We start from the raw sequence: 15,276 nt of genomic DNA, 5'->3' as shown, positions 1-15,276 counted from the left end.
GTACCCTCTCTAGTGCAATCATACCTTTCCTGTAATGAGGTGACCAGAACCGCATGCAGTACTCTAGCTGTGGCCTAATTAGTGTTTTATATTTCAAGTATAACCTCCCTGCTCTTATATTCCATGTCTCAGATCATAAAGGCAAGTATTTCATATGCCTTCTTAACCACCTTATCTACCTGGCTTGCTACCATCAGGGATCTGTGGATATACACTCGAAGGTCCCTTTGTTCCTCTACACTTCTCAGTGTCCTACCATTTAATGTGTATTCTCTTGTCTTGTTAGCCAACCCCAAATTCATTACCTCACACTTAGAACATAAGAACATAAGAATTAGGAACAGGAGTAGGCCATCTAGCCCTTCGAGCCTGCTCCGCTATTCAACGAGATCATGGCTGATCTGGCCGTGGACTCAGCTCCACTTACCCGCCCGCTCCCCATAACCCTTAGTTCCCTTATTGGTTAAAAATCTATCTATCTGTGATTTGAATACATTCAATGAGCTAGCCTCAACTGCTTCCCTGGGCAGAGAATTCCACAGATTCACAACCCTCTGGGAGAAGAAATTCCTTCTCAACTCGGTTTTAAATTGGCTCCCCTGTATTTTGAGGTTGTGCCCCTTAGTTCTAGTCTCCCCGACCAGTGGAAACAACCTCTCTGCCTCTATCTTGTCTATCCCTTTCATTATTTTAAATGTTTCTATAAGATCACCCCTCATCCTTCTGAACTCCAACGAGTAAAGAACCCAGTCTACTCAATCTATCATCATAAGGTAACCCTCTCATCTCCGGAATCAACCTAATGAATCGTCTCTGTACCCCCTCCAAAGCTAGTATATCCTTCCTTAAGTAAGGTGACCAAAACTGCTCGCAGTACTCCAGGTGCTGCCTCACCAATACCCTATAAAGTTGCAGCAGGACCTCCCTGCTTTTGTACTCCATCCCTCTCGCAATGAAGGCCAACATTCCATTCGCCTTCCTGATTACCTGCTGCACCTGCAAACTAATTTTTTGGGATTCATGCACAAGGACCCCCAGGTCCCTCTGCACCGCAGCATGTTGTAATTTCTCTCCATTCAAATAATATTCCCTTTTACTGTTTTTTTTTCCCCCAAGGTGGATGACCCCTCATTTTCTGACATTGTATTCCATCTGCCAAACCTTAGCCCATTCGCTTAACCTATCTAAATCTCTTTGCAGCCTCTACACAACCCGCTTTCCCACTAATCTTTGTATCATCTGCAAATTTTGTTACACTACACTCTGTCCCCTCTTCCAGGTCATCTATGTATATTGTAAACAGTTGTGGTCCAAGCACCGATCCCTGTGGCACACCACTAACCACCGATTTCCAACCCGAAAAGGACCCATTTATCCCGAATCTCTGCTTTCTGTTGGCCAGCCAATTCTCTATCCATGCTAATACATTTCCTCTGACTCCGCATACCTTTATCTTCTGCAGTAACCTTTTGTGTGACACCTTATCGAATGCCTTTTGGAAATCTAAATACACCACATCCATCGGTACACCTCTATCCACCATGCTCGTTATATCCTCAAAGAATTCCAGTAAATTAGTTAAACATGATTTCCCCTTCATGAATCCATGTTGCATCTGCTTGATTGCACTATTCCTATCTAGATGTCCCGCTATTTCTTCCTTAATGATAACTTCAAGCATTTTCCCCAATACAGATGTTAAACTAAACGGCCTATAGTTACCTGCCTTTTGTCTGCCACCTTTTTTAAACAGTGGCGTTACATTAGTTGCTTTCCAATCCGCTGGTACCTCCCCAGAGTCCAGAGAATTTTGATAGATTATAACGAATGCATCTGCTATTACTTCCGCCATCTCTTTTAATACTCTGGGATGCATTTCATCCAGACCAGGGGACTTGTCTACCTTGAGTCCCATTAGCCTATCCAGCACTACCCCCCTAGTGATAGTGATTATCTCAAGGTCCTACCTTCCCACATTCCCGTGACCAGCAATTTTTGGCATGGTTTTTGTGTCTTCCACACTGAAGACCGAAGCAAAATAATTCTTTAAGGTCTCAGCCACTTCCACATTTCCCATTATTAAATCCCCCTTTTCATCTTCTAAGGGGGACCAACATTTACTTCAGTCATTCTTTTCCGTTTTATATATCGGTAAAAGCTTTCACTGTCTGTTTTTATGTTTTGCGCAAGTTTACTTTCGTAATCTATTTTTCCTTTCTTTATTGCTTTCTTAGTCGTTCTTTGCTGTTGTTTAAAATTTTCCCAATCTTCTAGGTTCCCACTAACCTTGGCCACCTTATATGCATTGGTTTTTAATTTGATACTCTCCTTTATTTCCTTGGTTATCCACGGCTGGTTATCCCTTCTCTTACCGCCCTTCTTTTTTTCTTCTCCGGATTGAATTCCATTTGCCACTGTTCTGCCCAGTTGGCCAGTTTATTGATATCTTCCTGCAGTCTACAGCTTTCTTTTTCATTATCAACCACACAGTCAATTTTTGTATCCTCTGCAAACTTCTTAATTCTACCCCTTACATTCAAATCTAAATCATTGATATATACCACAAAGCAAGGGACCTATAGCTGAGCCCTGCAGAATCCCACTGGAAACGGCCTTCAACCATCACAAAAACACCCATCAATCATTATCCTTTGCTTCCTGCTTCTGAGCCACATCTCACCATGGCCTTCCCCTCCCCATCTCTGTGTAACCTCTTCTGGCCCTGCAATCAATGTTCCCTTTAAGCTGCGCCACAGTACTCTAGCTCTAGCGTAGTCAGTGAACTGGCTTTTAAATTGAAAAACCACACATGCATGGAACTTTAAAGGGGCCGCATGGCCCCAAAAATAAATTACTGGGAACATTGCCTATAACCCTCCGATATCTGCGCATCCCCAATTTTCATCATCATCATCATCCGCAGTCCCTCAGCGTCGAGGATGACTTGCTTCCACACTTGAAATGAGTTCTCGGGTGACTGAAGAGTCCAATGTGGGACCTACAGTCCCTGTCACAGATGGGGCAAATGGTGGTTGCAACAACAGGTGAGTAGGGTGTCTGGGTTGCCACACGCTCCTTCCGCTGTTGACTCATGGCTTCAGCTTGCTCTCAGCGAAGTGACTCAGCGTTCAGCGCCTTCCCGGATGCTTTTCCTCCACTTTGGGTGGTCTTGGGCCAGGGATTCCCAGGTGTCAGTGGGAATGTTACATTTTTTCAAGGAGGATTTGAGGGTGTCCTTGAAGCTTTTCCTCTGCCCACCTGGGGCTCGCTTGCCGCGTCGGAGCTCCGAGTAGCGTGCTTGTTTTGGGAGTCTCTTGTCAGGCATGCAGACGATGTGGCCCATCGAGCATGGTCAATGCTTGATGCTGGGGATGTTGACCTGAGCGAGAACACTGACGTTGGTGCGCCTGTCCTGCCAATGGATTTTCAGGATCTTGCAGAGGCAACATTGGTGGTACTTCTCCAGTGTTTTGAGGTGTCTGCTGTACATAGTCCATGTCTCTGAACCATATAGGAGGGCGGGAATCAGCACTGCACTGTAGACCATGAGCTTGGTGCCAGGTTTGAAGTCCTGGTCTTCAAACACTCTCTTCCTCAGGCGACCGAAGGCTGTACTGGGACACTGAAGGCAGTGTTGGACCTCATCGTAGATGTCTGGCCTTGTTGACAGTGGACTCCAGAGCTATGGAAAATGGCCCATGTTGTCCAAGGCCTCATCATGGATCTTGATAATCGGGGGGTAGTGCTGTGTGGCGGGGGCAGGCTGGTAGAGGACCTTTGTCTTACGGATGTTTAGTGTAAGGCCCATGCTCTCGTGTGCCTCGGTGAAGATGTTGACGATGGCTTGGAGTTCGGCCTCCGAGTGTGTGCAGACGTAGGCAGACATACTGTAGTTCGATGAGAGGATGGGGCGACCGCGGATCTGGCGTGGAGGCGGCGGAGGTTGAACAGATTCCCGTTCGTCCTGTAATTTAGCACCACTCCAGCGGGGAGCTTGCCAAGGGTGAGATGGAGCATTGCAGCATGGAAGATCAAGAAGAACGTTGGTGCGATGACACAGCCTTGCTTGACACCAGTCTGAACGTGGAATGGGTCTGTGGTGGATCCGTTGGTCAGGATCACGATTTGCATGTCGTGATGGAGCAGGCGGAGAATGGTGACAAACTTTTGAGGGCAGCCAAATCTGAGGATGATGCTCCATAATCCTGTACGGTTGACTGTGTCGAAGGCTTTTGTGAGGTCGAAGAAGGCCATGTACAGGGTTTGGTGCTGTTCCCTGCATTTCACTTGTATCTACCGCGTGGTGAAGATCATGTCCAATGCGCCCCTTAGGGGGGAAGAATCCGCATTGCGACTTTGGGAGGAGTTCTTCAGCCACAGGAAGGAGGCGATTCAGGAGGATTCTTGCGACGACTTTCCCGGTGGTTGACAGCAGGGAGATTCCTCTGTAGTTACCACAGTCAGACTTGTTACCTTTCTTGAAGATGGTCACGATTACAGCGTCTCTGAGATCACCTGGCATGATTTCCACCTTCCAGGTAAGAGAGATGAGGTCATGGATCTGCGCCAGTAGTGCTTCTCCACCATGTTTTAGTGCTGCGGTCAGGATTCCATCTGCTCCTGATGACTTGATGTTCTTCAGTTGTCAGATGGCCTTTTCAACCTCGTGCCGGGCTGGGGTTGTGCTGAGATGGTGGCAGGTGGCATGCTATGGGATGGAGTCAAGGACACTCACGTCGAAGACAGTGTCTCGATTGAGGAGATCCTCAAAGTGCTCCTTCCAGCTGGCACTGACTGCCTCTCTGACCTTGGGGCTTCTCTGTTCTTGGCCAGTAGTGGGGTAGAGCCTTTGGTGCTTAGGCCGTAGGTCGTCTTGATTGCGCTGAAGAATTCTCGCACATCGTGGTTGTCGGCTAGCTGCTGGATTTCTTGAGCTTTCTCCACCCGCCATCTGTTCTTTAGGTCGTGGGTTTTCTGTTGGATCTCGGCCTTCAGATATCTGTAGAGCTGCTTTCTTGTCCTCAAGTTGTGTTGCTGCTTCCGGTCCAAGAATTGCACTTGTGGCATGTTGGGGTAAAAAGAAGACTTCTCTTCTTCAAGTTGGACTCCCTGATATAAGGAATCAACACCCGCCCGTTAATGCGACCACGGAATCACTCAGACGAAACCTCGGTTCAACCGTTTTTTATTCAAGCATTAAGGTGAAGAGTTCCGACGAACACTTCTTAGAACAGAGGTTTTACATCTACAGTTATACATTTTCTTAGGTGCACGACCCTCTGACAAAACCACCAATTGGCCAACTGCTATCAGCGAAGTTACATTGATTTGTTGACCCTCATCAGACTGGCTCTGAGTGGTTCCCCCCACCTGTCCATCTCCCATCACAAGTCACCCTTCTGGAATGTGTTGTTCAGTGGTGTCAACTTTGCCTCAGTTCCTCATAATGTGTGAATTAACCTGGTTTCCCAGGGTTTGCTATCTTGTTCCCAAACACCTGCTTTCTTATTCCTTTCCCAAGAGAACTCCAGTCAAAATGTTCTCATTCTCATGAGATTCAGATGTTGCTACAATCTATGTTTCTAGATTGTTGACTCCCTCCTGTTTTGGTGGATGTTGTTCTGTACTGAATGTAAGTTTCCATCAGTCTGTACTAAGGTTAACACAAGGATGGTTCATTAACCATCAAGCTTTGCTGCATAGCAAGCTTTACTGCTTCCCCTTCTTAAAACCCATTGTAAGCGAGTGTTACAAACGTGTTTACATACATAAGTGAGCTTTACATACAATCTGTTAATTTACAATATATTATAATCCCTACTGTAAGGTAGAGGAACTCCCGATTCCTCATTACCTCCTAATTCTGATAAGCCCTACAATGTGAACTATGTCTGAGATCAATTCACTACCTTCAGTATCCATTTTAGTGACCATCTATCTGTCTGTCTACTTCCACTTTAGTGACCGTATGTTATCACCTTACAATTCTTCTATACCCCTTACAGGGCATATTAGCTCCTGGATCTCCTGGTCGTTCTCATCGAACCAGTCTTGATGTTTCTTGGTTGAGTGATCGAGTGTCTCTTCGCAGGTACTGATTATGGAAGCCTTGAGGATTTAAGTGGTGGTCCGTCCAGCAGTCGTCATCTCCTGTCATGGTGCGGGTCGGTCCCTCGCTCGGGCGATGACGCAGTCTAGCAGATGTCAGTGCTTGGAGCGAGGGTATTGCCATGAAACTTTGTATTTGTCCTTCTGACGGAACAGGGTATTAGTTATGATGAGGCCGTGCTCTAAGCATTTTGTCAGGAGGAGGGTGCCATTGGAGTTGGCTTTCCCTGCCCCCCCTCTCTGCCGATCACACTTCCCCAGAGGTCAGTGTCCTTTCCGAAGTCGCCAAGGAGGATCAGCTTGTTACTCGGGACTTGGGACATGGATTGTTCGAGGCTGGAGTAGAAATTCTCTTTGATCTCGTCTGCAGCTTCCAGTGTTGGGGCGTTGGCGCTGAAGAACATAGCGCAATGTTTCAGAGCTAGGGTGAGCCAAAGAGTCATGAGGCGTTCGTTTATCTCACAGGGGAATCTCTGAGACAGCCAACTAGTTCGTTTTTTACGGCGAAGCCAACCCCATGGAGGTGACGTTCTGCTTCTGGTTTGCCTTTCCAGAAGAAGGTATAACTACTACCTTGTTCTTTGAGCTGGCCTTCCTCTGTACACTGGATCTCGCTTAGGGTGGTGATGTCGATGTTGAAATACCCGAGTTCCCGGGCAACTATAGCGGTGCGGCGTGCCGGTCTGTTGCTGTTAGGGATTTTAATCACCCCACCAATGGTGGCCATGCCCTCAGCTCCTAAGCTCTGGAATTCCCTCCCTAAACCTCTCCACTTTGCTACCTCTCTTTCCTCCTTTTTAAGATGCTCATTAAACCGTTTTGACCAAGTTTTAGGTCAGCTGCCCTAATATCTCCTTTTGTGGCTTGGTGTCAAATTTTGTTTTATAATGATCCTGTGAAGTGCCTTGGGATGTTTTACTACATTTAAGGTGCTATATAAATGCAAGTTGTTGATCACTGTTCCCAGAGATGTTCCCCCATATGACTTGTGGGAAATTGCCCCGCGGGAGCGGCGCCGCCATGGGTCGGTACCCCCGACAGCTTTCCCCGGCGGGAAGCTGTGTGTGCCTGGGAGGGTGAACTGCTGCACCTCCATTTTATTTTAATTATCGGCCGACTCTGAGGTCACGGGTTTGGCCGGGCCGCCAACAGGAAACCCTCCTGGTGGCCTAGTGGGCCTACCTAAACTAAATGCAGAGTTCGCAGCGGCCCTCCCCTCGAACTGAAGGGGAGGGACGTTGTGATGTGTCAGCGTGACGTGGTACGTCCATGTCGCGCTGACATCATCAGCACGGCGCTGAGGACTAGGAGCTGCGGCCGACCCGACACACCGGCACTTCCACTCTGCACCCGCCGGCAAAAAACAATTAGAGAACTCAACATCACTCAACTCTTCATCCCATGGATTGTTTAAACATTATTTGGTGAACCAGAATTGTTAGCGTATGCAGCAAGCAGTGGAAAATTGTTGATTTGCCTATTAGTGCCTCAGTATAATGTTTTCTTTTTGTTTCTGTTCCCAGCAACTGTTCCTCATTACAATTGCCTGAAACTCCATCCTGCTGTATTGCTGCCAAATAAATCTGCTGCTTGTACCACACAATCTGTGAACTTTGAAATTATTACCTCACATTGGGTTGTGATACATGAGATTAAAATATACACTGATTCACATTGTTTTTCTTGACAATGATCTGATGGCTATAATATTCTGTTGGTGAGGTAGCCTTTGTTCTTTTCTGATGCCACGTAACTAAATAAGTATCAGGATCCAACTAGTTGTAATGGATATTGCTACATATTTTCAGTGTCCCACTTTCAAGTTTTCACCTTACTGATTCACCGTCGGCAAAACTTTGTAGCCAAGTTCAAGACTTTTAAGTTAATTCCATATAATTACAAACCTGCCATTTGCGATGTCAATGGACGATATAGATAATGGCATATATTGTTTATCTGCAATTTTTTTTCTCTCTTGTTTGGAGTTGGGGATTTTAAATGAATACTCAAATGCAAAATTAATTATGAAATGAACTTCACGGTCACTTAAATGCTTCTCTGTGTCAATCTAGTTCAGGACTGATTTTAATTCTCCACTCCCATTATCCAGTTAAAAGCTGTAAAACATCGATTGATACCTATAAGCCTTCATTATAATTGTTCTCGGTGTCTTTTGGTGACTTCCCAGTTTTATCAAATTCAATGTTTTTTTCATTGATTTCATTTTTATTTTTTTTTAAAAAGGCAAAACCATGTAAAATTGAACATAAACTTTTACTCATAGATACATCAAATGTCTTCATTGGTAAGATGAAAAAATAGAATCATAGAATCTTACAGCACAGAAGGAGGCCATTTGGCCCATCGTGCCTCTTTGAAAGAGCTGTCCAATTTAGTCTTGCACCCAATGAACTACATCTAACTAATAAAATGAAAAGTCTTGCATCTAGCACAGATTTCCCGAATCATTTCAAAAGCACCGCATGTCAAAAGTGTCACACTTTGGCATTGCACCTCAAAGCATCATAATTCCATAGAGCAGAGAGTGACTTACTGAAATAAGTAATTATCTATTAATCCAACAAACTGTTAATAATTTAAAGAGTAGAAAAACGTGTAGGAATCAGTGCCATGGGAAAGAATAAGATGGAGAGAGCTTGAGGAGTATAATGAGAATGGCTTGTAAATTTATTCTCAAAATGGAGTTTCAGTCTAAAGGTGTTCATCACAATGAGTCTGAAGCCAGATGGAATTATGGGATATACTAAATGGCTAAGAGTTGTGAATGGCCTCGTGAACCAGGCGTTTTCAGTGAGAAATATAACATTGAGGCCACGGAGCAGAGGTATCTCAGTAAAAGGAGATAAACTTGGAACTCTAACTCAGAAAGAAACACTTTGTTCTGTTCTGTTGGCAAAGGTAAGAGAACAAATTACCACCTGACATGTCTCTGTCCTGAAATAGTCAGCAAACTGAGTAACTGGAAGAACATGAATGTAGCTGTTTGAGATGGTTGATACAAAAAGATGTGAACTCATGACACAGGTGATTCATTGGCCAATTGAAGGAAAAGATAGGGGGGCGGGGGGGGGGGCAGTTCCTTTGACTTTAAGGTATATAAGAGGGTGATTGTCAATAATGGGTTGTGGGGGGGGGGCGGCGGATAGGAGACAGAGTAGGGATAAAGGATTCATTCTCTGATTCTCTGATTGACGGATTGTGAAAAGTGGTGTTCCTCACGGATTGATACTGGGGTCTCCGCTTTTTACCATATATATTAATGAGTTGGATGAATGGAGTGTTGTATACCCAAGTTTGCAGGTGGCACCAAGTTAGGAGGCATAGCGAGTTGTGTAGATGCTAGGAGGAACTGATAAAGGGGTCTCGACATAGTAAATGCAATGCTTGACTGCGTTATGATATAGTACATTAGACGTGCTGTGAGAGCTAATTTGCATATTAACCTGGTTATGGCGAGTTGCCCAGGTGGCAAAATAGGAATGAAAGTAGTACACTCCTAGGTGACAGTAACGACAACATGATCTGGGATAAATCAATACTGAGGTATATGACTTTTTTTTTAAAGTACATAGAGACAAATTAAATACCACTGAGCATTCATTAAGGAAGAAATAACGGGACATCTAGATAGGAACAGTGCAATCAAGCAGACGCAACATGGATTCATGAAGGGGAAATCATGTTTAACTAATTTACTGGAATTCTTTGAGGATATAACGAGCATGGTGGATAGAGGTGTACCGATGGATGTGGTGTATTTAGATTTCCAAAAGGCATTCGATGAGGTGCCACACAAAAGGTTACTGCAGAAGATAAAGGTACGCAGAGTCAGAGGAAATGTATTCGCATGGATAGAGAATTGGCTGCCTAACAGAAAGCAGAGAGTCTGGATAAATGGGTCCTTTTCGGGTTGGAAATCGGTGGTTAGTGGTGTGCCACAGGGATCGGTGCTGGGACCACAACTGTTTACAATGACCTGGAAGAGGGGACAGAGTGTAGTGTAACAAAATTTGCAGATGGCACAAAGATTAGTGGGAAAGCGGGTTGTGTAGAGGACACAGAGAGGCTGCAAAGAGATTTAGATAGGTTAAGCGAATGGGCTATGGTTTGGCAGATGGAATACAATGTTGGAAAATGTGAGGTCATCCACCTTGGGGAAAAAAAACAGTAAAAGGGAATATTATTTGAATGGGGAGAAATTACAACATGCTGCGGTACAGAGGGTCCTGGGGGTCCTTGTGCATGAATCCCAAAAAGTTAGTTTGCAGGTGCAGCAGGTAATCAGGAAGGCGAATGGAATGTTGGCCTTCATTGCGAGAGGGAGGTCCTGCTGCAACTGTACAGGGTATTGATGAGGCCGCACCTGGAGTACTGTGTGCAGTTTTGGTCACCTTACTTAAGGAAGGATATACTAGCCTTGGAGTGGGTACAGAGACGATTCACTAGGCTGATTCCGGAGATGAGGGGGCTACCTTATGATGATAGATTGAATAGACTGGGTCTTTACTCGTTGGAGTTCAGAAGGATGAGGGGTGATCTTATGGAAACATTTAAAATAATGAAAGGGATAGACAAGATCGAGGCAGAGAGGTTGTTTCCACTGGTCGGGGAGACTAGAACTAGGGGGCACAGCCTCAAAATACGGGGGAGTCAATTTAAAACAGAGTTGAGAAGGAATTTCTTCTCCCAAAGGGTTGTGAATCTGTGGAATTCTCTGCCCAAGGAAGCAGTTGAGGCTAGCTCATTGAATGTATTCAAATCACAGATCAATAGATTTTTAACCAATAAGGGAATTAAGGTTTATGGGGAGCGGGCGGGTAAGTGGAGCTGAGTCCACGGCCAGATCAGCCATGATCTTTTTGAATGGCGGAGCAGGCTCGAGGGGCTAGCTGGCCTACTCCTGTTCCTAATTCTTATGTTCTTATGTTCTTATGTTTATTATGCATAAGTATGTACCAAGGACTAGTAAGGGCAGATTTAAGAAATGTGTTAGTAAATAGATTACTAATGAAAAAATAAATTCTACAAGGAGAAGGATGAGGGACAGTTTAAAAATAAAGGAACCTCCAAGAATTTAAAAAAAAATGTGATCAGAGGGGCAAAAATGGAACACAAAATGAGCATAGTTGTGGAAGATGAGCAACAGGAAAAACTTCTTCCAGTATTGTAACAACAAGAGCCTTATCAAATAATTCAAACCCTTTAAAGTGTTAAAAGAAAGGGTGCTACACAAGTTTAAGGTCACAGGTATACTGGATAAAACTTTGAGGTGGGTAAAGAAATGGCTGAAAGAGAAAGAAGAAGGTATTAGTGAGTGAGTGATGCTAACTTGAGGAACTGCTGCTGCTTCTGATTCATGTAACAACCTGGATTCAGAAACACTATGCAGCTTGGTCAGATTTGCTGACGATAGCAAAACCAGGCAGGGCAGCAGAGTTTGAAGCAGTAAAGGATTTGCAGAAAGACCGAGACATTAAATCTAACTGGGCAGGGTGTTACACAGTGGGGAAAAAAATAAAATGGTGTATTAGCTTGAGTAGAGACCAAAAGAAATCTAGGAGTGAAAGTAAGACTCAACACTGACCATATCCACGTCTAGAAGAGCAACACTCAATAAAGCATACTGAATCCAGAGAAACTGAATATTGGAAAATCAACAAGTTTGCTGAGGTTGTACATTACTCCAATCAGTTTGTGCCAACTTTAGTACATTTAACTTCCAACAGATACAATGGCAACATCCAAGCCCTGGAAGCATCACAGAAGGACCATGAGTTGATCCTTCGTGTCAGAGTATTGCGTTTTGAGGAAAGGTTAGAAAATATATATATTCCTCAGCGTTGAAAGGAGGCAATGAGAGGGCACCTCATTAAAGTATTTAAAATCATCCTCCCCCTGCTTCATGATGACCTGCAAGTCGTGATCCTGATCCACCACAGACCCATTCCACTTTCAGACCGGGGTCAAGCAAGGCTATGTCATCGCACCAACGCTCTTCTCGATCTTCCTTGCTGCAATGCTCCATCTCGCCCTCAGCAAGCTCCCCGCTGGAGTGGAGCTAAATTACAGGATAAACGGGAATCTGTTAAACCTCTGCTGCCTCCAGGCCAGATCCAAGGTTGTCCATCCTCCATCATCGAATTACAGTACGCAATGACACGTCTACGCACACTTGGAGGCCGAACTCCAAGCCATCATCAATGCCTTCACTGAGGCGTACGAGACCATGAGCCTCACACTAAACATCCGTAAGATAAAGGTCCTATACCAACCTTCCCCCGCCACACAGCCCCCGGTTATCAAGATCCACGATGAGGCCCTGGACAACGTGGACCATTTACCATTCCTCGGGAGCCTACTGTCAATAAGGGAAGACATCGACAACGAGGTCCAACACTGCCTTCAGTGTGCCAGTGCAGCCTTCAGTCACCTGAGGAAGACCAGGACCTCGCACCAAGCTCATGGTCTAAGAGCAGTAGTGATACCCGCCCTATATGGCTCATGGACTATGTACAGCAGGCACCTCAAAACACTGGAGAAGTAATACCATTATTGCCTCCGCAAGATCCTGCAAATTCATTGGCAGGATAGGCGCACCAGTGTCGGTGTTCTCGCTCAGGCCAACATCCCCAGCATCGAATCAGTGACCACGCTTCATTGGATGGGCCACATCGTCCACATGCCTGACACAAGACTCCCAAAACAAGCGCTCTACTCGGAGCTCTGACATGGCAAGCAAGCCCCAGATGGGCAGAGGAAACGCTTCAAGGACACCCTCAAAGCCTCCTTGAAAAAGTGCAACATCCCCATCGACACCTGGGAATTCCTGGCCCAAGACCACCCAAATAGAGGAAAAGCATCCGGGAAGGTGCTGAACACCTTGACTCTCTTTGCCGAGAGCAAATTGAAGCCAAGCGTCAAAAGCAGAAGGAGCGTGTGGCAACCCAGTCACCCCAACCTCCCGTTCCTCCAACCACCGTCTGCCCCACCTGTGACAGAGGCTGCAGGTCACACATCGAACTCTTCAGTCACATGACTTATTTTTAGCATGGAAACAAGTGATCTTTTACTCCCAGGGACTTCCTAAGAAGAGAAGATTTAAAATATTGTTAAGTGAAATTTTAAAAGTTTATCTTGAGCACTACTTCATTGAACCACGACTGCAGGATGAGGAAACATAAGTATAAATTGGTTAAAGGCAAGCTCAAGATTGATGTCTGGAATCATTTGTTCATGCACAAAGTGATCAAGAGCTTGAGTGGTGGATGCAAAATTTCTGAAATCATTTAAGAGGCAGTTTGATGCTGTGGTGGTGCTGGCTCGGGGGAAAATGGAATGTCATGGATTTCTGTGGATAGGGCTGAATGGCCTATTTCACCTGTAGTTATCTTTTTGATCTTGGGAATGTTTTGACAATTTCGCTGCCAACCTTTTGGGGAAAAGTATCAGTCTGATTTAGACTAACTCCATTACCTTTTGCGAATTTGTGAGCAACTTTTTTCAATCTCTTGTTTCTATTTGAACATAGTTATGGTATCAACAAGGGAAATCTGGACTACTCCATATTTATTTGTGTCTTAAGATTGCATATGTTTGCAAGTGCACATCTTTAACTGTATAGATTGCAGTCTTTCCAGAAGTATTGTTTTGCAGTAAGGCTTGCACATGAAGACTCTAGGTAATACTTAGAAATCAAATCCCATGGCAAAATGTTTTCATCTCTTGTACCTTCTACGATAAAATTGGATTATCTCTCTGGTTAGTCTTGAAGAGTTTGGGTTTGGCTTGGTGTCTCTGCATAGGTGTTCGGGATAGCACAGGTCTATAATGAGTCCAGCATTGCGGAGTCAATGACCAGAACAGTGGACATTCCAAATCTTAGCTGGAGTATCTGGGAATATTTACAAATGAAATTGTGGGGCTGTTCTATTGCTCCAATTGATGATGGGCCTTAGCCATTTTTTATGATTGGGTGTGTACAGTTTATTTATGGCACCTTGTTGTGAGACTATATGAGCTAAAAAAATTAGGCCAGTTATGGTATGCGTGTGTCAGAAATTTGATGAGGATACATGATACTCATCCTTGGTCTGTGGAAGGCCTCTCCTAACTCATGAACTGTTCCTTTTTAAATTGAAACCTTGGATCAAGCAATTTAAATACTGAACATTTTAATTTAAATTTTCAAACCATCTATAGTGCAACTGCTGGCATGGCTCTGTGAACTACTTGCTTTAATGCTGCAGGCTTTATTTAACTTTGTCCAACAATCCCTAGGTATATTCTATGAAGAATAATGAACCATTGCAAGAAAGCCACAACTATAGAATCAAGATTTAACAGTAAATTTGATAGAACCCAAGATTAACTGTTGAGGGTGAATATAACTATCACCACTTTTCTTTTGCTTTATCCTATTAGGAATTGGAGAGCAGGGGAAACCTGTCCCATTGTCTAATGAAGATCGAGCTGATCAAGCATATAGGGAAAATGGTTTTAACATCTACGTGAGTGATAAAATCTCTCTCAATCGGAGCCTCCCTGACATTCGACATCCAAAGTGAGTGAAGCAGCTTCCTTCCATCTTGTAATGAATTAAGTCGTCCTTATTTGGTTAAAATATTGTTAACTATCTATATCAACCATATCTTAGTTTGTTTTGTTGATACCAAACCTTTGTACTGAGATCTTTATTGCATGACAGCTATTCTATTACAGTTCTCATGGTTTACACTGCCCCGCTTAGCGTGGGCAGATGACGATATCGGGCAAACAGTGCTCACCATTTGCCATTTCCATAGGAGTCAATTATGAAGACGGTGCATAACAGTTTGGCCAAGAGATTCCACTTTCGGTGCAATTGGTGATCCGAGTGCAAATTGCGCTAGCTTTAACAAGTTTTTTTTTTTTTGCTCAATTGTCTGCTCAAACTCATTGGCATATGGCAACCAGCGCAATCAGGTAGCATTTTTAAAACTTAATTTTTTTTACATTTGCATAAAAAAATATGTCTTGATATATTTAAGAGTGGTAAACTGGTGCAGTTCTACTAATACAGATGAAAATGGGTTTATCACAAACATTAAGCATTTTTAATCAAAGTCTAGTCCACCACTTTTGAATAACCTAATTTTGAATAACAGAAAT

At 44.2% G+C, this 15,276-nt stretch overlaps 1 protein-coding gene across 1 annotated transcript in view; it reads left to right on the top strand.

Moving 5' to 3' along the window:
• Nucleotides 1-15,276, top strand: part of LOC139262070 (polypeptide N-acetylgalactosaminyltransferase 10-like) — a 157,247-nt gene that overhangs the window by 53,074 nt on the left and 88,897 nt on the right. Inside the window, exon 3 of the mRNA XM_070877225.1 lies at nucleotides 14,551-14,689. Coding sequence (XP_070733326.1) covers nucleotides 14,551-14,689 — 139 coding nt within the window. The remainder of the gene's footprint in view (nucleotides 1-14,550; nucleotides 14,690-15,276) is intronic.

This window comes from Pristiophorus japonicus, chromosome 4, assembly GCF_044704955.1.
Source record: "Pristiophorus japonicus isolate sPriJap1 chromosome 4, sPriJap1.hap1, whole genome shotgun sequence".
NCBI classification, from domain to species: domain Eukaryota; kingdom Metazoa; phylum Chordata; class Chondrichthyes; family Pristiophoridae; genus Pristiophorus; species Pristiophorus japonicus.
The sequence above is the reverse complement of the archived record's forward strand: the minus strand, read 5'-3'. Positions and strand labels throughout refer to the sequence as shown.